Source organism: Magallana gigas, chromosome 4 (genome assembly GCF_963853765.1).
Source record: "Magallana gigas chromosome 4, xbMagGiga1.1, whole genome shotgun sequence".
Classification (NCBI taxonomy): Eukaryota; Metazoa; Mollusca; class Bivalvia; order Ostreida; family Ostreidae; genus Magallana; species Magallana gigas.
The window spans coordinates 4,049,098-4,070,470 of NC_088856.1; the positions used below are offsets into that span (position 1 = coordinate 4,049,098).

Below are 21,373 nucleotides of genomic sequence, written 5' to 3' on the forward strand. Positions count from 1 at the left end.
CCCAGTTTCAATATATCTCAATCATAAGTTCAGTCCTTTAACCTTTAAACACTTTCCCCCTTGCTGAGATCGATGTCGATCGAAGTTAGCGACGCTCCCTGTGGGTGCAAACGTTTTTATGATGATTGAACGAATTAACGACAAATTTACATTTACTTATCACTGTTAGGATCTGAAATAATTGGGAAAAGATTTTTTGCTTATAATACATGTATGCATAGCGGAAAGCATGGCGGCACTGTGTGATGCATGGCGGGGGCCTATACCTCTATGCAAAAACGGCCTAGGGAAAACACTGCATTTAATATTCATTCGCGTTAGATTTCGAGTTTATTTAAATAAAGTCAATTTATATTGGTTACAATAACATAAGTGATAATAACATATCGAAAATATAATCTTTCTAAAAGATATTTATTTTGAACAACAAACAGTTAACTTTGCAACATTCGAATAGAACTATTTTTTGTTGCGCATGTTCAGATAACTGAACTCTTTGCCGTAAAGATTATCCGGCAACTAGATGGCCGTAAGCCATAAAAATATTAACAACTATGTAATTAATACTATTTCTATTTTTTGTATCTTATATATTTACATGAGCATATTATTATGATTTTTTAAAAAGAAAATTCATTAGAATTATCTAATGAAGCATGTTGGAAAAAATAATTTTAGAAAATCAATTTGCAAAATAAGAATGTTAAATACATTTCACATGATTGACACCAACTACTAGTATCAGTAGGGTAGACTTATAATTAACTTTCTCTAAAACGTTTTTAAAACATGCGAGAAATAATTTAAAGCTTACAACAATTATCAATTCCGACATTAAGTCTTTATTTCGATGAAAGAATCGAATCATACGTGTTGTAACACACATGTTTTGATTTTTTGTAATATACGATATTAATCAAAATTAAATAAATCGAGCAGATAAGTGACTTTCCGCTAGTGCTCAAAATATGGAATTCGCCAACTGAATAGAAATGTCATTATTCCGTACAAAAAATTCCAGGCAACTTGGCCAATCTACAATAAAATACATATCACTGACTACACACTGTACTCATGAAGGATAATCGACAAGAATTTTTAATCTAATGTTTTTTCTTAACTTTTTATTTTTATTTCAAAAACTCTTCTATAGCTTTTGTTTGTTTTATCTTTTTTCAATATTATTGAATTAATGTGTTTACTTTACACTACAGTGATAAAGGATATAAAACAGGCGTTACGAGCAGTGCCGTACGTCACTTTTCTATCTAAAATTTCATAATCATGTTTCGTGGTTTTTATTATGATAAAATAAATTTTGACATGGTCCCTGTATGCACAGGTTTGCGGGAGTTATCGCTCTTTGCGCAATCCCATGCGCAATTTTTGCAGTTAAGTTTTGGCGCCATATATATGCAAGCTGTTCGGCGAGCAGCTCTTTTTTCTCTCCATGCAGGAGGGTCACCCATACGATCTTCGTTCCAGAGACCGGGCGGTTCTTGACTTTATAAGATCGTGTGACGACTCGTCAGACGAAATGAGCGACAGCCATGCAGAATTAGAGGCCTCCGGCGGCTTGGCAACAACGGTATCAGCAGAGGAAGTTCGGGCCACCACGCCGCGGATACATGCAGTCCCAAGAGCCCCAAATATATCTAGTGAAATACTCGTTTTAGAGAAGGAGCTCCAGACCTTAGAACTACATAAACGTAAGATGCAACTTCTTCAGAATATTGATGCTTGCAAACAGACTATAGCGGCAATGCAAGAGAAAGACAGCCCTGGCCAAAGCCCAAGTACAACTCGCGCACCTAAGAATCATGCGACTGCTTCTGGAGTTGAGCCTGCACCGAATGTACAACCCCTGCAAGGTACGGTTGACCTCAGTAATCTTATGAACTTGTTCCCCTCTCATGTTTCTACTGCATTTACACAATGCCCATCCAGTAATAAAGGGAAAGTAAGACTCGTTCATAACTACGTTTGGCTTGACCCCATTATGCAACAAGAGAAGGATGATCTTCTCACTCTTACCAACACTGGAGTGAAGATTAACAAAAAGCTTGATCGTGACTATTATAAACTGTCCATTGAACAGTGGGGCTATGGTAATGCTGCCATTATGCAGGAAATGATCATTAATCAGGAACTGGATGACCAGGGAGTGCGCGACTACCTGGAGTATACCAAGTACATTAATCGCTTATTCAACAAGTATGTCAAAGGTAGTGTCCTTCTCTTTGACCGTGAGTACAGAGAATTGCAATTCAAGGAAAAGTTTCGATGGGGTGTATCTCGTCCTCACCTTCAGGATTTTCAACTGATCTCTAAACCCAACAGCCTTACCATGCAGACCCTGCAAGGATCATTGGGAACAAACGCTAAGAAGGAGGGTACCTCCAAGCAGAAAGGAAGTCGACGTGGTCCATTCACACCTGACGGCAAAGAGATTTGCAGGAAATTTAATATGGAAACATGTGACTTTACCAACTGTAAATTGCAACATTGTTGTTTTGTTTGTTATTCACAAACTCATAATGCTCTGTCTCACCCAAAAAACTAGGGAATGGGACAGGTTACTGCTCTGACTCCTCCTCAGGGTTAAAGTATTCTGTTTGGGAATTTTATTTACAAGATGATTTTGATCGCAACTTCTTATGTGAGGGGATAAAAGAGGGCTTTAGAATTATTGATGAGGGAGCTGAGCAGCGACTTGTCCCATGTGAAGTTGATAATTATCAGTCATGTTTTCAATATGCAGAACAAGTTGAGAAACAGATACTGTATGAATTGTCAAATGGAAATTATGTGGCTACTTGTGTCAAACCTACTATTGTTAGTGCCTTAGGAGCTATCCCTAAATCACATTCTAAGGTTAGGCTTATCCATGATGCTAGTCGCCCGTTGCATATGTCTATTAATGATTATGTACAGTCGGATACTTCATGTTCATACATGGATTTACGTGTTGTTAGTAAGCTCATTAGTGAAGGTTGTTATCTTGCAAAGATAGATCTACAGTCTGCTTATAGATCAGTCCCCATTCACCCTTCTAACTATTGGGCTACTGGGTTAAAATGGCAGTTTGTAAATGCTACGTCGCCAACATATTTGTATGACACTAAGCTTCCCTTTGGCGCTGCTAAAAGCCCTCAAATTTTTCAACGGCTTAGTAGTGCAGTCTGTAGAATTTTAAAGAAAGTGTATGGTTATACTGCAATTGCTTATCTTGATGATTTTTTGATTTTTGGGAAAAACTATTATGAATGTTCAAGAGCAATGTATACCCTTCTTAGCCTACTTAGAGAGCTAGGTTTTGCTATTAACTGGTCCAAGGTTGAAGGTCCTTCCCAGCAGCTGGTATTCCTGGGGGTGGTAGTAGATTCAGTGACAATGACTCTATCCTTGCCATCATCAAAGCTACAAGATTTCAACACTTTACTGGGAACTTTCTCTCGGAGAAAGCGAGCTAGTGTTAGACAGTTAGAAACACTTATTGGAAAGCTCAATTGGGCCTCTCAAGTGATCTGTGGTGGTCGTACCTTTCTCCGTCGAGTTTTGGATTTGAAGAATGCTGTGACTGAGAGACATCATAAAGTGTTGCTCACTGAGGATTTCTTTGCAGACCTTCAGTGGTGGATATCATTTATGTCGATATTCAATGGCACGTGTCGTATACAGGATCCACGCCCCATCACCTCACTCCAGACGGATGCTTCTTCTGAGGGAGGTGGAGGATACTACAATGGAGACTACTTCTACATTAATTGGCCATTAGATCTACCAGCTTGTGCCATGGCCCATATTAATGTTAAAGAATTTATCGCTATTTTCTTGTCTGTGTGTAGGTGGGGTAAATACTTTGTGAATAGTAAAGTGATCATACATAGTGATAATTCTTCTGCCGTGTCGTGGATTAACAAAGGAACTTCCAGGATTCCCCTTGTACAGTTCATGTGCCGCATTCTGTTCTGGATATCTGCCCTGTATAATTGTGTTATCAGTGCTAAATACTTACCAGGCAAACAAAACAACATTGGGGATGCATGTTCCCGTCTCCATGAGCCGGGTCAACTTACAAAACTGTATTCCTTAGTGCCTTCCCTGCAACACGATAATTTTTCTATTGCAACATTGTTGTCTCATATGTCATTACCATTTATCTTTGCCAGGTGGATTCACTGTTCAGTCCCTACAAGACCAAGCATCTGCTTTGAAAAGAAAGGCATGGGCTAACTCAACAACTTCCACTTATCGCACTCATATGAAAACTTACCTGGATTTTTGTGACCATATCAGTGTGCCCCCACTACCAGCAACTTCAAAAACATTACAGTTATATGCGACTTACTTGGCCAAAGTGAAGTGTTTCAAATTTTGTTCAATTCAGCAATACTTGAATATTATACCACACATGCACAAACTTTGTGATCTATCAGACCCTATTCCAGAGGATTACCAGTTGAAATATTTGCTCATGGGTATTAAGCGAGAATTGGGTACCGCCCAATTTCCTGTCGATTCGATAACACCATCACATCTTCTCCGGATGAGATCTTTCCTTGACTTTTCATCAGTTGAAGACTCGGGCTTTTGGTGTGCTTGTTTAATAGCCTTTTATGGTCTGCTTCGTCCAGGCACCATTGCAATTACAGGACCTTTTGAGGCATCAAAACATGTCAGACGAGTTGATTTGATGCCCTGTTCATGGGGCTACCTACTTTGCTTACGACATACAAAGACAATTCAGTTTCGAGAAAGAGAGCTTAATGTTATCCTTCCTCAAGTTACTGGGGAAATGTGTCCGGCATCAGCCCTGCAGGCTTACCTTCATCTTACAAGAGGAGCAGATCTTTTTGGGCCTCTTCTTCTCTCAGGAAAAGGTTCCGTTTTTACCTACAGCATTTTCCGCCAAAAGCTTCATTCCATACTTGTACAAGCAGGAATTGATGACAGTAACATCAAGGGTCATTCTTTTCGACGTGGTGGAGCCACCTGGTTAAGTCGGATTGGTGTGCCGGTGGATCAGATCAAAGCGATTGGATACTGGTCGAGTGATGCAGTGCTAAGATACATTGACCCTCACTTTTCAAATTTACTAGATACCATGGTCCTCTTTGGTAAATCACTTCCCAATGCTAAATAGACTAGTCTTTTTGTTACTTATAACCTTCCAATTCAAGATATGTTACAAATCAGTTTTCTTATCTTCCCCACAAATTTTGGGATTGGGGGTTTTTGTAACTATTATTTTTCTCATATTCTTTAATCATGTTTTACGTGTATATGCGTTTGATGTATTTTTTGTCAATAAATTTCACGCCACTTTGATTACTTGTTCTATTGGTAACAGGAATTGAGTCAAAGTGGTTTTTATTATGATAAAATAAATTTTGACATGGTCCCTGTATGCACAGGTTTGCGGGAGTTATCGCTCTTTGCGCAATCCCATGCGCAATTTTTGCAGTTAAGTTTTGGCGCCATATATATGCAAGCTGTTCGGCGAGCAGCTCTTTTTTCTCCCACCCACCCAACCCATTTTTGCTTCCATTTAAAGTAGCATTACTTTGTGGCTGCACTGCCTTTTTGTATGTTTGGTAATTTTTGTAATGTGTGTATGGGGTTTTTGTAACTATTATTTTTCTCATATTCTTTAATCATGTTTTACGTGTATATGCGTTTGATGTATTTTTTGTCAATAAATTTCACGCCACTTTGATTACTTGTTCTATTGGTAACAGGACTTGAGTCAAAAGGTAAAAAAAAAAAAAAGAGGGGGGGGGGGCTTGAAAAATCTTCATATTATCTGTTTGAGGAGAAAAAAATAAACCGGTGAAAGTTACATGTAACATAAAACAAAAGTCTGCTGTTAGAATTTCTAGATTGTTTGCTATTACAATTTCTAGATAGTATACAATATTTTTACATTTTCCAAAGAAGGTTTTTTAACACTAATTTTTTTTTTTACTTTTTCTTGTCTTCAAATGATAATTAACATATACGTTTAATCATTTAAATTATAGTAACTTTGTTTCGAAAAGGAAGCTATTTTGGAGCGGTAAATATGGATTCTATATTGTATTGTTATTATACATTTTGTTACACATTCTATCCTGCTTCCTTGAATAAACATCAATTCTTAATTTATTAATAACTCAAAAGACTTGATTTGTTCCGATCAGATTCTCTGTATAAAAGCGAGTAGCTTAGCAGCCGCGGAATTGATTACCAAGTTTCACAAATACATGTAGTATAAAAACACATGGGGAATTCAAAAAAAAAAATGGATAAATTATCAATCTTTATGATGTTCTTCATTCACTTTTCTTTTCTCGCTCTCTTTTTTAAAAGAAACCCTCAAGTTTAAACAAGCTAAGATGGCATTTGACATTATGCAGTGCACGGCGTAGATACTCAAAAAGAACAATATTGAGTCCCCCTAACACATTTACTGACAAATCGCTGTAAAAACTTCGTGTCGCCGCGGTCCACAGATCGGGTGCTGGTCACCCTGACAGTCAAATATGGACAAGTTCACCTCTAATAGGGGGAGTTTTATAAGTTGACATTAGTAAAAGGGTTTCATAATCCGAGGAACACACCTAAAAAGACATAATAAATTATTCCAGATGTATATAACAGTGCGACATTTAAGTCCGGACATGACAAAGTCCGGGCTTTTAGCTACCCTTTCCGTTGGACATAGCTTACTTTTGTTTATATATCTTGGTGGGACATTTTACTTTGATCCTATCATGTCAGCATGAATGTACACATTGCTCTAGTTTTCTTATAATTGTCTCTCAAATATCAAAATCCCATGGGATTTTGGTGGGATTTTTCATCCCATCTCAAACCCCACCAAAATCCCATGGGAGAAAAAGTACTGTGGGATAAATTGTCCCATGTGGGAGAAAAAATCCCATAATTGTTAATAGATGGGATTAATTCTCCCATATAGGACAAAAAATCCCACATAATAAAGAAAGTGGGATATATCCCATGATTTTTCACATAGGATAAATGTTCCCATATATCACAGATATTTTTCTCATGATTTCTCATAATAAATTATTTTCTTTTGTTATTTCACCTTAATTTGCACATAACATTAAACTCTGTCTCATAGTAATTGATTGGATCTGATCAACAACTGTACAAACATTTCATGTTTTCATCTGATATTAATCTTTTAAAGACATGTGAGAATGTATTGTGTTGATTTTCCAAAATACTGTAGGTGCATGTTTGCTATAAAATGCAGATTCTAATCCTCAATTAATAGTTATTATTTGGTTCTTCATTTTTAATCCATCTAATTAGACTTTCTTGTTATCTATCTCTTAGGAACTTATAATTTCATTACATATTATAAAGCTCTTTCTTGTAATTACCATAGGCGCTTCCCACCTAAAATCAGTGTATAAAAAATCCATCCCGAAAAGAGATGAGTATTTGGCACAATGGTGTATAGATGGTGAGCGTCTAACAGGTGCAGTTCTTTACCTCAGCAGATAAGAATGACCTTTGTTGCTGTGCAGTACTAATGCAACGCTAAAAAAAATACCTTATGCAGATTGTAAGCAGCCAAATGTTTACCCAATGATGACGTTTTTTTCATTTCTAATGCTCATAAACTTCTCATATTTCTCATGTAGTCATTTCTCAACTCTGATCAGACTGATGTTCCCAGTGATGTTCCTAGTTTCCATCTTGGAGTGTAATAATTATGTTGAATTACGAACCCGATTGTTAAATTACCCCCCCCCCCCCCCTTTAAAAGAATTCGGAATACTAAGACAATCTCATATCATGTTTCATGGAGTCAGGTGCACAGAACAAGAACCACATCACCACATCGTCAATAACGGCGATTGTCTACGCCGCATTGTTACCCATTGAACGGATTTTTTTTAAATAAAAGAGAGTAAAATATAACATTTGGAAAAAAAAAATGTTTTATATTGACTTCAAAATCATGCTAAAATAACTGTATCAAGTTTTGTAGTTTAATTAAGTCATTATAGTGAGACTGTTTGGGGTTTTTTCAATGTGATTGTTGTTGTTTTGATACATGTAAGAAGGTAACAAGACTTCAAATTGCCGCTAAGTTTAATAAATTCACAAACGCTATTTCTATAGGTTGGTTGCACCGAGCTCAGCTTTGAGCGAGTTTCTGTACTTGTGTATATTACCTGCATACGTGTAAGTAACAGTAGATCAAATAAGTTTATTTTAAAAATACATGGACATACATAGTACAGAAGACCAAAGGTGGCAATGTTGCAAACATCAACCCGTAAATTGTCAGACTGTCACCTTGATTAATATTCTTACCCCTCGGTGGTTCGTATTGTATATACCGGTACATGTAATTATATCCCCGGATGTTTAAGACTTGTTACCTGTAATTAAATCCGCGATGTACGGTTCTAGGAAACCACAAAGGTGAAATTTTTGTTTAAAATTCAATTTACTGGTTACAATATTATTTCCCTATAAAAGAAATTATATATGAATTAATCATTTACCAAATGTTTCATTTTTTGAAATTTCTCTCTCTCTCTCTCTCTCTCTCTCTCTCTCTCTCTCTCTCATTATTTGCTTGCTTAAGTACTGCTTTAAAGTATACCAGGGACAAACGGTATCTAGACTACCTACATGTATAGTGCGGTCAATTTTTGATATAATGGAGATCTATGTGTAAAAACATCCTGAAAATTTTACTGCGGTCGCATAAGTACTTTTCGAGATATTTGGGGAAAACCCGATTTCACACCTTCAGAACGATTTTTAATCAAGCCGATTTGGCGCGGGATGAACTGTGGCGTCACGGGGTCAACTACTATCATATGAAAAACAAGAATATCGTATGATAACTGTTTGTTTTCTTGCATTGCTTTTTCGATGTATGAACATTTTTTTTTAAATTTCCTTATCAACACTGAATGACTAAATATACTGTTGTTTGAGTTTAAACCCATATTATATCGAACAAAAATGACGAATTCGGAAACTTGTTAACGTTTGCTTCATGAATTTATTCAAATATGTGACACATTTTGCATCACATGTGTATTCTATGTAGCAAATTGACAATCAATCAAGGCACTATTGTTATAAGAAACCTATTTTTTAAACATTTTTCGGATGTTTTTTTCATGACATTAATAATGATATTGATAAATTTATATGTTTTGTAAAAGGTGACGTGGGGGTCTATTTATCGTATGAGATAAAAAATTCAGGCACGAAGCATCGGTCGGGGGGGGGGGGGGGGGGGCTTGCATTTACCATGTTTACATATAAAAATTTGAATTATCATGGAGCCTCCCCCCCCTACTTTTTGGGGGAGTATGTAAGTATTAATTATATAATGGTGAAAATTTAGAAATTGTGGACCATTTTGTTTATCTAGGTGTTATGTTCAATTATAACGGTAAATTTTTTACCACTCAAAAACAATTAGCGGCACAAGGTCGCAAAGCCATATTTGCTCTCAAATCAACAATTAATCAGCTTTATTTAAACCATTGTACTTTGTTTTCTGTTTTTGATACCTATGTGTGTAGCATTTTAAATTATGGATGTGAAGTTTGGGGTTCCCACAAGGGACAAGATATTGAAAAGGTCCACCTTGAGTTTTTACGCTTTGTGCTTGGTGTCCGGAAAAATACTAATACAACTATGTTATATTTCGAGACTGGGCGTCTACCCTTATATCTTATTCGTATATATCGAATGTTTAAGTTCTGGTTTAAATTATTACAGACAGAAAATTGTATATTAAGAGCTGCTTATGGCTGGTCATATTGTATTTGTGAAAACGAAAAGCAAAATTATCAAAGCTGGGCAAAATTTATTAAGGACCAATTATATAATCTGGGACTTGGCTACATGTGGAATGGTCAAAATAATTTAAACAGTCGTATTTGTTTACCAATTATTCAGAAAAGACTTAAAGACAACTTTATTCAAACGCTGCATGGCAAGATGCAAATAGAAACAAAATGTTTTATTTACAAGCACTTAGTTGATAATTTTTGCTTACAATACTATTTAGAAAAATCAATACCAAGGTTGTATAAAAAATGTATTTCCAAAATGAGGTTGTCCTCACATAATTTGCTTATTGAAACAGGTCGACATAAAAATATACCAAGAGACAAAAGATTTTGTAAAACTTGTATAACAGACATTGAAGACGAATATCATTTTATACTTGTATGTCCAATGTACTTAGCATTACGATCAAAGCTCATAAAAAAGTATTACTGGTGTAAACCATCCATGTACAAATTAATACAGTTATTAAGTGTTAACAATATTAAAGAATTGTGTAATTTAGGAAAATTCATTTACAAAGCCCTCACACTCAGAATGGTTTGACTATATAAAGTGTCATTTGCTGATTTCAATTGTTATTACTATCAATATATATATAATATATGTGTTATTTCATTCTCCAAATACAAATTATTCTATAGATTTGTAAGGACTGACCGTCCATTATTATTATTATTTATTCATGTATTGTTCACATTTATACATGTAAGTGCTATAAGACGTATGTCTTTGCAATAAAGAAATTGAATTAAGGAAATTAAGAGTGAAATTGAAGTTCCAGATATATACCACGCCAGCTCCCGCCCTCCCCCACGGTAAGGATATAGAAGAATGTCCCCTTTATTTTTTTTTTTATTTTTTTGTTTGCTTGTCAAGATTTTTTGGATGAGTCTGAGATGTAATTTCAGGCAGGTAGCATCGTTTTTGAATGGGGGGGGGGGGGGGGGATAAAAAACGATGCCACCTGCCCGAAATTACATCAATATTGCCCGATTATTCATGTTTATATTGATTTCGGACTTATAACAATCAAAATAGCATGCACATTTTAACAAACAATCGAGGGATTATTAACGGATCAAGGCGAAAGTCCAAGATGGCCGCATGATGAAGTTTGTCTCGTAACTTCTTTGAAAATACGATAATGGAATTTAATTTTACACTTATTTACATCCTTTGTCAAGATATGTTAAAGTTTCTTTCAGTTTAAATAATGATTCAGTGTCAGTATAACAATTTAATTAAGCTATTTGGAGTTAAATTGCTGACTATAGCGCTCGAAAGAAAGGTGTTCTTTATTGGACAAGAAATTAAGACCAGGGACGTAATTACTTCCGAAATTATTACTTCATTATTACTTGATTGCATTTTTTAAACAAGGTTTAAATTGCTGAATTGTGAGTTTTGTCATTTTTTAAAAGATAAGTAACGATTAAGGCATATTTTGAACATTAGTTTCTTTTTGGTAGTCTCGTGCATGCATTCTTTGTCCACTGATTGACGGACTATACCCGTGTATTAGCTAATGAATGCTTATTTTACACAGTCTAATTTAATTTCTGTTTTAGCTGTTAATAAGTGAGTAGCTAATTATACACAAATCAATTTACTAGTCTAGAGGTGTGAAACCCCCTCTTTGTTCACCAGACTCGTGTACCATGTGTATACATACCCCAGACACACACGTGTCTGGAGCAGTAACTTCGTTAGTTTACCTGTGCCATCGTCTCGGGTCAATCGTGTGTGAAGGGAGATTATGTAATCAACAACTGAATAATGAACATCAATCTGTCCATGCAAGCATTTAAGATATCGTATTCATCGGTAAAAAAGGCGACGAGAATAGCTAAAATCCTTTAAAAAGAAACTTGATTGTAACAAATTAATTACGGATACAAATTTCTAAAGCTACAATACTTTAAATAACTAGATACGTCAAAACCTCAGAGCTATATCAATTTTTTAATTTTTGACTGCAAAATCGAATTTATTTTGTAATGCTTTTTAAGGTAATTCCTTTCCTGTTGATCTCGTAACCTCTCTTCCGCATGTTGAATAAGCAAATTAATAAAATAATGTTGAATATGTCGCCTTAATTATAGTTATATTATGTAAGTACAACAAATAATTTTCTATAATATTAAACTGCTAGCATTCATACCGTAGATACTCCATTTCATAGAGCTTTATTTGTGATGCTAAATTAGTAAATATATTATTCACCAATTCCTATATATTTGCTTTGTAAATCTGTGTACATATTTTGTATTCATGTCGTTTTGTATGTACATGTATATCGAGAAGGTCATTTTGTACACAGCACACAAGTCAGTGTTTTTGTCTAGATTTGTATTCATGTCGTTTTGTATGTACATGTATATCGAGAAGGTCATTTTGTACACAGCACACAAGTCAGTGTTTTTGTCTAGATTTTTGTTTTCTCTCGACTTGCTTAGCTTGGGGTTAATTTTGCTCTCAATAACTTGTTATGAAGAAATTTTGGAGAAAAATCAGTGCCGTGAGCGTGATTTGAACCCGCGCTAGTACATTACTGCTACTTACATCGCCCTCCGCGCAGCCAATTGTGTTTGCTTTTTTTTTTAAATATAAGGTAAGGCTATCTTATTAAAAAGGAAATAAACTGAAAATCAATAAAAGTAAAGCTAATTTTTTCTTCGGAATAATATATTCTTAAAAATATAGAGTATTTCACCCCTTGTTATGGTTCTTTATTCAAAATTTGAATAATTACTTTTTGATGTTTTATAGTACTACCAGGGACATTTATGTATATCACCGCCTGACATGGAATGCACCGATCCAGCTTTTTTTCCTTGGGGGGGGGGGGGGGGGGGGGTTCGGAGTGACATTTTAGTTTGCCAGGGGGTCAGAGGCATATTTTCGATATTTCTTTATGTAAATTTAAATTTTCAAAGGGGTCCGTCCGGTCAATGATACGCGTTTTGTCACTGCCGGTTTGATACTCAGCTTAGCATTAGCTTTGAATTTCGTTATCATTTATATGTTCTAATTAGAAACCAATGATATTTTTTTCATTATAGCCGACACACTTGTTCATTCTTGAAAATGATTCTCAAAATTATGCATGTATTGCATTTAACTTGGATTTACACGAATTAATTTAATTGAATGATCAGCCCAAATTTGTGGCATCCCGTTTAATACATGTTAAGAAGCACGATAATTTACAGTGTTTTAAAACTTACGCACACTTGTATTGATTGGCAAAATGTGAATATAATAATCTTCGTTTCGGGATGGCATTGTAACGGGCTTTGCAAAACCAAGGACGCTGGTGTCTCACTGTCAAGACAACTACCATTTACTTAAAATGATATATGTCGCATTGATCCACGTAAATTTCTAATGCCAAAAGCTATCTGATTCATTAATATTGATAGTAACGATTAAAAGTTAACAAAATTGGTTGATAATGTTTACATTCACGTAATAAAAACCGTGTTTGATTTCGTAGAGACGGAAGACCTTAATGATAAGTGTTCGGTAAAAATTTCTCGCATCTGAACTTCCAGTAAAAAAAAATTAAGAACGCAGAACCTTAAAAATGGATGAAAAACAATCCAAAATTAATATAAAGATTCACAATTCACTCCTTGTATGTGCCAAATTTCCATTTTATCATGCAACTTGATAAACTGGTTCACAGCCAGTTCCCAAAACTCGGAAGTGGAGTGAAGACAAACGAGGGGAATAATTTTGCTATCATGAGCAGTAAGTACATGTATGTTCCTAATTATTTTCTTCATCCAATTTTAGCCTCGAGCGAGTTCACCTGTGTCACGTGTTTCTGTTCAATCTTGTATCTGCTCGCACGTGTCTTACACGTGTATATCTCCATTCTTTGTAGAACAATAGGGTGCTAATTAATATACACAGACTGACACCTGTAGATACTGCCATGTGAATTGGTAGATGCTTTAGGACAATAGGATAGTAATTAGGTATACACAGAATGTGTCTCCTTGGTCAGTTGACTTATCTGTGAGGAATTCATAATGAACACAACAAAGACTTATAATGCTACATGTACACAGCTGGCACATGTAATGCTTATTTGTAATTGACATCAATACAATATTTAAAAGTTATTAAAATGATATTATAAATGAAATGAATGTGCAAGTAATAAAATGTTGAAAGAGTAGATTATCATATATAGTCAATATAATACAAATCATTGCATTCACAAAACTATATGCATTGATCTATATTGATAAAGTTTAAATACAGTTTTGTTACTACACTTGTGTTGTTTTCATTTTAAGGAAATATTTATAAGTAATATGAACAGATCCATATTTCAAATTTGTCATTAGTACAATTGGCAACATTTTAAAAAACATTATATAGTCTGGCATCATGTCTATTATAGACTGTGCACTCTTGCATTTTCTCATTGGGGGGGGGGGGTGGGGGGGGGGGGGGTGAAGACTTTTTTCAGGAACCGTTTTTGTCTTATAGTCAAATTATTTTACTACTCCTATTTCAAAGTAAACTAATATGTCAACTTATATTCTTCCAAAAATATTATACATGTGTATAAAATTATCAATTATTAATGTCTTTATGCAAAGCATATTTTTATCAAAAATTATTAATTTGATGTAATATATATCATATACCATATGAGGATTGTAAAAACTTGAATAACTTAATTGTCTGAGCTGGACATCTAAGATAGTCTTACCAAACTAATTCAAATTTATATAAGTCCGTTGAATGATTGAATGGTTGAAGTTATATGTAAGTAAGTAAATCATTTATTATTGTGACATGTGTATCTTTTACAACTGAGTAGTATACAATTACATAAATCAAACACCTGCCCATTGGACCTATGATAAGTCACTGTTAACACTAAGTTATGATTTTATGCATGGGCAAGAACTTAATTTGTCTTAAATAAAATGCAGAATGAATAAAATTTGCAGCTTGTCTTAGAAAATTACAAATGAGAGTTTGAATTTAGAAACTAGAGAAATTAGAGAGATTATTTGGAAAAATAACAATTTGATATAGTTTTTTTCTGAGATTGTAATCTTAGTTCATTTTAGAAGAAATTGGAATGTGTCCACTACATGTATTTCGTCTACAGAGTTTTCATGTGCACTCAGTCTAGACAAGTTCACCCTGAAATTCAGGGGTAGTATACCCCACACCGAAATTGTGCCATTGTTGATCTAGCTAACAATATGTTTAGGAATGTTCATTGAGATGTTATTTTCTAGGCAAAAATTTTCCTTTGATAGTTTGTATGTTCTTAATTTAGGAGTATTTAATGTGGATATCCATTTGCCATCTTAGTTCATGTTCTAACTGCTGTTTGCTAATAAAATGAGTTAATATATATTATACATGAAGTACATGGGGGCATATTTTCATAGGTTGCCAGTATATCTACATCATCTAGAATAGACATTGTGCTTTTATGAATAGTCCTTGTCACACTACTACATGTACATTTTAATATGTGTATTGTCAAACAACAATTTATGTACATGATATACCATATGACTGCCCAGAAAGACAACAACTTCAGTAAATAATGAGTAACATAAATACAAGGCTTTTAGTTACTAAAACATCTTGTCAATGAATAGAAGAAGTCGATCAGAAATAATTAAGTACTACATGTAGGTAACTGCAAGTTAAAAATCAGAATTAATTATTTAAAACCTATGGCCAAAAATTTTCAGAGAGAGAGAGAGAGAAAGAGAACATACCCGGTATATATAATCATGTTCATAATTAACTTTGAAACAAACCAGAATTATTCATTAGGAGAGAGAGAGAGAGAGAGAGAGAGAGAGAGAGAGAGAGAGAGAGAGAGAGAGAGTTGTTGAACATGGTTACAAATACATGTACCTGGTATGTATTCAGAGCTTTATTTAAGCTCATTGAGCATTGTTGAGTAGAGTATTAGGAAAAATTTAATATGTAACATAACTATTGAATAAACATTTAAATGTTTGTAGTATAACCTTACAATATCCATAAAAGTACCACTGAGACCAACATAATACAACTGCATAATAAATAAATGTTATTGAAGAAATTAATGGGTTCTAGCCTCTGATCCGTCATTCAATAAATATTTTAGAACAATCTTGACTAATAAATGTCAATCATATAATAATGATTCCAATATAAGTCAGATGAGCAAATCTAATATTTTGAGGCTGTATGAGCTATAATTTTTGAGAACCTTAAATTTATCACAATGATGGGACCCAGTTCATTTAACAGGCATGGGGCAATGACTTTTTTTTATAAAGGAAAAGCATGGGACAAAAACTTCCTTAGTATTAATTATGTACCCGTGGGATGAACACTTTTTAAAAAATATTCATAAGTTACAATTCCCAACTCAGAGGAACAATTAATATCTTTAAACATATTTTATTTAAAAATAAAATAATAATTTAGGAGGGAGTTACTCCCATTATTATCCAAAACTGTCTGACTTGCTCTCTTTAATTTACACTAAAATTCTATGAAAAGATGAAATTAGAAAGCTTATGCAATTCTGAGAAAAAATATGCATCATATTGCCAATTCCATTGAGGTATAAGAAAAATATAGCCATTTAAGTGAACTTACCATTTCCCCACTCCTCTATTTAACACATATTCATGGGGCTCTCCTTTAGTAAAACATATTAACTTAATCTTTTAGACATCAATTGTTGTTCAACCTCCTTGAATAAGAAACCTTATTCAGTACTACATACATCTACATAATATTACTATGATAAAAGCATCAAATCACTTAGAATTACACTCCCTGTATTTTGATTGTCAGAAAAAGCATTCATAAGTTTGAAATATTTTACCTAATATTATGAAACTTGTGGCAATTTTCTTGGGTCATTTCTTACACATATTTGAAATAATCATCACTGATGCTAAGAAATTGCTCTTTTTTGGTAAATTGGATGATTTGTAGCATTTTTATTCACATCTAGACATGCCATCCTGCATGTGTTTTTTTTTTTTTTTTTTTTTTGTTTCCATGAAAATGGAAGTTAACAATCATATTTAGTGAATATCTTCTCTATTCTGGTTTCTAGTCTCCTTTTGATAAACAGTAGGACCTGCAAGTATGATATGCCTACCTTTAATTTAAATAAAATTAAAACACACCAGGGTTACGCTGGAGATGGATATATATATAAGAATTTCATGAAAAATGTTCAATTTTTACATGTATTTCTACATTTTTGACGCATATATATATACAATAAAAGGGTAAAAATATGTTGATTCTTGTTCATTTCAATAGTAGTACCGTAATTATAGTAGCTAGATGTTATTTGAAGGTCAAGTGTACCTTTACATATCATGCATGTATACGTAATGAAAGAAGGGAGATGATTTTTTAACTAGTGTAAAAACATCTTAAATATCACTTTTGCACAGGATACATACACTTGGGTTTTTAAGGTTGATACTATGATAACTACATTTGTTTACATGTAATTACATTTGTACTACATTTGAAAGAAACATATTCTTTAAAAAAAAAATGGGTTTATAATTTGTCAGGTTTCTTAATGTTATTTCATAAAACCAGAGAGCAACTTCACTGCAGATTTATAAATTTAATGATTAAATTGATAAAAACCGTTTTAAAAGTATTAATTTATTCTTATCTCAGTAATTAACTTAAGCCTATAAATTGTCATCAGAATAGGAAATTCCAACTTTCTGGGTAAGGCCAAATTTCACTCAAGTGGTGGCTATTCTACTCATGTAACCGAAGAGGGAGTATTAATAAACTCTCCTTCTGTATGTATATAAAAATAATTGTTTACATTGTGTAACCTTTTGTAATTAAGTCTCCCAAAAGAAGTTTGGAGAGATTGTTTTTGAAAGCGGTTTCTTCTTTTTCTTCTTTCTTGCCTCTGAACTTGTCCATTGCTTTTCTCAGAGATGGCTGCATGAACAGAGTTGTACACAACTCTAGATCTAGAATATGATAGGTCTGCATACCCTGTTTTAAATTTTAAATTTATTGTTTTTAAATTGGGGTTGGGCAACCATAGTTTTGGGGGTCAAATAGGGGTGGAGTCTAACACTGAATCCGTAGGGAAAAATTATACACTATATTGTAAATGGTTATCACTTGAAAACCGTTAAATATATTGACATGGATTTTTCAAATGCTAAATATATTGAGTGTTAATTATGGTCAATACATGGTACATTATAGATATGATCCCTTACCAAAGTAAAATTATTGCTGCAACAATGCCGCAATATTGCAGCAATATTGCAGCAACACATTTTTGTTACCAGAAACCAGATTTTGAGACTAGTGAAATGTTGCCGCTAGCTGCAACAACTTCTGGTAACATTTTGGCAATACTGCTGGAGTGTTGCCGCTAGCGGCAATAACTTCTGGCAACATTCTGGCAATACTATTAGAGTTATTTCTGTAAAAAATTATATTAACATGCACCTAGAATATTGCCACTAGCTGCAACAACTTCTGGTAATATTCTGGCTACACTCAGTATCATACTGCCAGAAATAATTTTCTGGTAACATCTACATGTATTTGATCATTTAAATCATGAACTAATATACATAATATATATAATTCGATCTGGCAATACTGCTATAGGCATCAAATTTGATTTCTGCTTTAATTATAATTTAAGGAGAAGCCGAGCAGTGGAGGGGGGTTAAAAAATTGTCAATTATTTAAATATGATTTCAGTTATAACACCTCAAAATTTGCCAGAAGTTTACCACAAACTTTTCTTTTTCCTCTGATTTATTATGCTTACCGAGCTTGCAAAAGCTTTAGCAAAATTTAGACTTATAAAATTTTACACATTTAGCACAAGTCTAAAACTGTCAATTATAATTGCATGAATATTGCTTTTGTATACATATTTTTCCCCAAAAAAAATTATAAGTCGAAAAAATTAAATCTAATAAATATTTTATGATTTAAGTCTTATTCTAAGAAAGTCTCAATGATATTCCCTTCAATGGCATATAACTGTTATGCATGGTTACGATGTTTCACTTTAAAGGACTGTTTGAATCAACCCCCCCCCCCCCCCCCCTCAACTCATGTTTTACGTGAAATACCGACCTGTCTGTTCTTTTGTAAAGGTATATTCTTTTTTATTAAGTTAAAATATCAGTCTACTTAGATTTGAGTATCGAAACTGCTCGATGCATGTTGAATTAAGAATTTTCGTATGCTGTTTGTTTCCACTTTTACTTTCGTTTCAATGTTAAGTTACGCGCGCGCTGATTGGTCGATCAAATCGCTAGCTGCCAATTTTCACATTGAAGCTGCCATGTTGTCTACCATCGAGCCTCCTGACAGTGATCAGTGGAGATGGTGGAATGAATGAAATACGGGAATTATCTGTAAACAAGGTTAAAAAAACACTGTCAATGGAGTGTTTATCTGTGAAAAAAAAATCAACGGCTGAACTGAGGACGAATCTGAGTGAACGAATCGAGTGTTGACATCCCCTGCACCATGAGCACGTTTTTGAAAAAGTAAGTTTAGCAATAAAAATATATTCATTGAATGGCAGTTTAAACATGTTTGTTATAAGAATATAAACCGAAAGACTGCGATCTACCATTATACCAATGGGTTTAACACTTAAGAACCATGTGCGGATCTAGAATTTTATTCGGGGGGGGGGGGGGGGGGGTTCGACGGTTATTTGAGGGGGTCCGAGGCATATTTTTGGTAATTTTATAATGTAATTTAAAAAAAAATCGAAGGGGAAGGGGGTCTGAACCCCCCTGACTCCCCTTGAAACTGCTTAAAATCTGATAACAATTGCCAACGTGCTTATATGAAATCCATTTTTCTTCCCAGTAGGTCTGCCCTGGGTTACACATACCTGAAGAAAACCTAAAAAAGCTGTCACCTTACTGATTAAATGAATGGTGGAACTGGCAACCAAAAAAGAATGATGACGTAATTTGTTTAAGATTATGGAGAGGAACATATACACAACAGTGCTGAATTCCAATGTGGATATTGTTGTGATATTCTGATAACTGTTTTTTTTGATTGTTTATGTGTGAAATCAGAATGCCCACGAAGCTGTCAAAAAAAGGACATTTGGAATGCCTAGGACAATTGCCTTGATCAGTCGTAATACAGCAAGTGGTTGTGCAGGACTTGTGAACTATATGGTTTGAGCTCTGCTTACGGTAAACAGTGAACTTTTGTCCATATCCGTCTCTGCGCGTTGTGTCAATCCGTCTGTGCGCGTTGTGTCAATCAAACTACAATACATGTTATTCTGCAGCAATAAATTGTCACTGATTGGCCGAGTACTTTTTGTCAAGTTTCATCATGATTTGTTCATTTAGTCAAGTTTCATCATGATTTGTCCATCATATTTGTGTTTATTGTATTTATGTGTTAAATTTAAAGATTATTAATTTTAACTGGTGTCCTTTATAAGCATGTTGAAATTACAGTTTCAGGTCTCTAACATTATACATCATATTTTTAATTCAATACTTATTTTGTGCATGTTACATTGAATAATATAATTTTTTCACTTCTGTAATATTGTGTATACACAAACTGTTTTTTATTTTTTATTTTTGAAAGTCTTAATTTAATGTAATGCGAAATGTTAGTCTTGTTGTAACCTTTTTGCATCTTTAAAAAAATAAAACTGTAATGGCAATTAAAGATTTTTTTTTCATTTTGGTTGTAGATTAATATAATATACATGACTGCTTAAAATTACTGTATACATTAATTATTTATAAATATTGCATATATTGTACCATTGATGCCAGAGCACAGAAAATGCATTGAACCAATATTTCTGCAATGTCATTTTTCTTGTGCAAATGTATTGCCAGAAAGGTGTTGCAGCAACAATGTGTTGCAGCAAAACTTTTGCGGCAACATCTTTCTGGCAATATTGCCGCAATCTCATTTGCATACGAAAAACGCTACTGCAGCAATATTGCCGCAATGTATTGCCAGAAAGGTGTTGTTGCAACAATATGTTGCAGCAAAACTTTTGCGGCAATATCTTTCTGGCAATATTGCCGCAATCTCATTTGCATACGAAAAACGCTACTGCAGCAACATTGCCGCAATGTATTGCCAGAAAGGTGTTGTGGCAACAATATGTTGCAGCAAAACTTTTGCGGCAACATAGTTCTGGCAATATTGCCGCAATCTCATTTGCATACGAAAAACGCTACTGCAGCAACATTGCCGCAATGTATTGCCAGAATGTTGCTGCAGTATTGCTGCAATAATGCCAGAATGTGTTGCCAGAAGGTCAATATTTTGGTAAGGGATCTCTGGGGACTATATATATTCCCCAACCCCGAGGTTTGGGAAATTACTTAATATTTAAAAAACCGTGACTCCTCACCCCTAAACCGTATAAATTCTTGTTCCTTGTGTAATGGGGCATCATATGGTATATAGGTTATGGCCATATGGGAGTGGTTCCGTCTACCCCTGA

General features: G+C 34.3%; 1 protein-coding gene across 1 annotated transcript; it reads left to right on the plus strand.

Moving 5' to 3' along the window:
• The first annotated feature begins 1,450 nt into the window (after window positions 1-1,450).
• Window positions 1,451-4,360, plus strand: LOC136274717 (uncharacterized). The gene is made up of 2 exons (XM_066082234.1): window positions 1,451-2,441; window positions 2,537-4,360. Exons 1-2 carry the CDS (start codon window positions 1,451-1,453, stop codon window positions 4,234-4,236), a joined length of 2,691 nt encoding a protein of 896 aa, XP_065938306.1. The 3' UTR covers window positions 4,237-4,360.
• The last annotated feature ends 17,013 nt before the right edge of the window (window positions 4,361-21,373 follow it).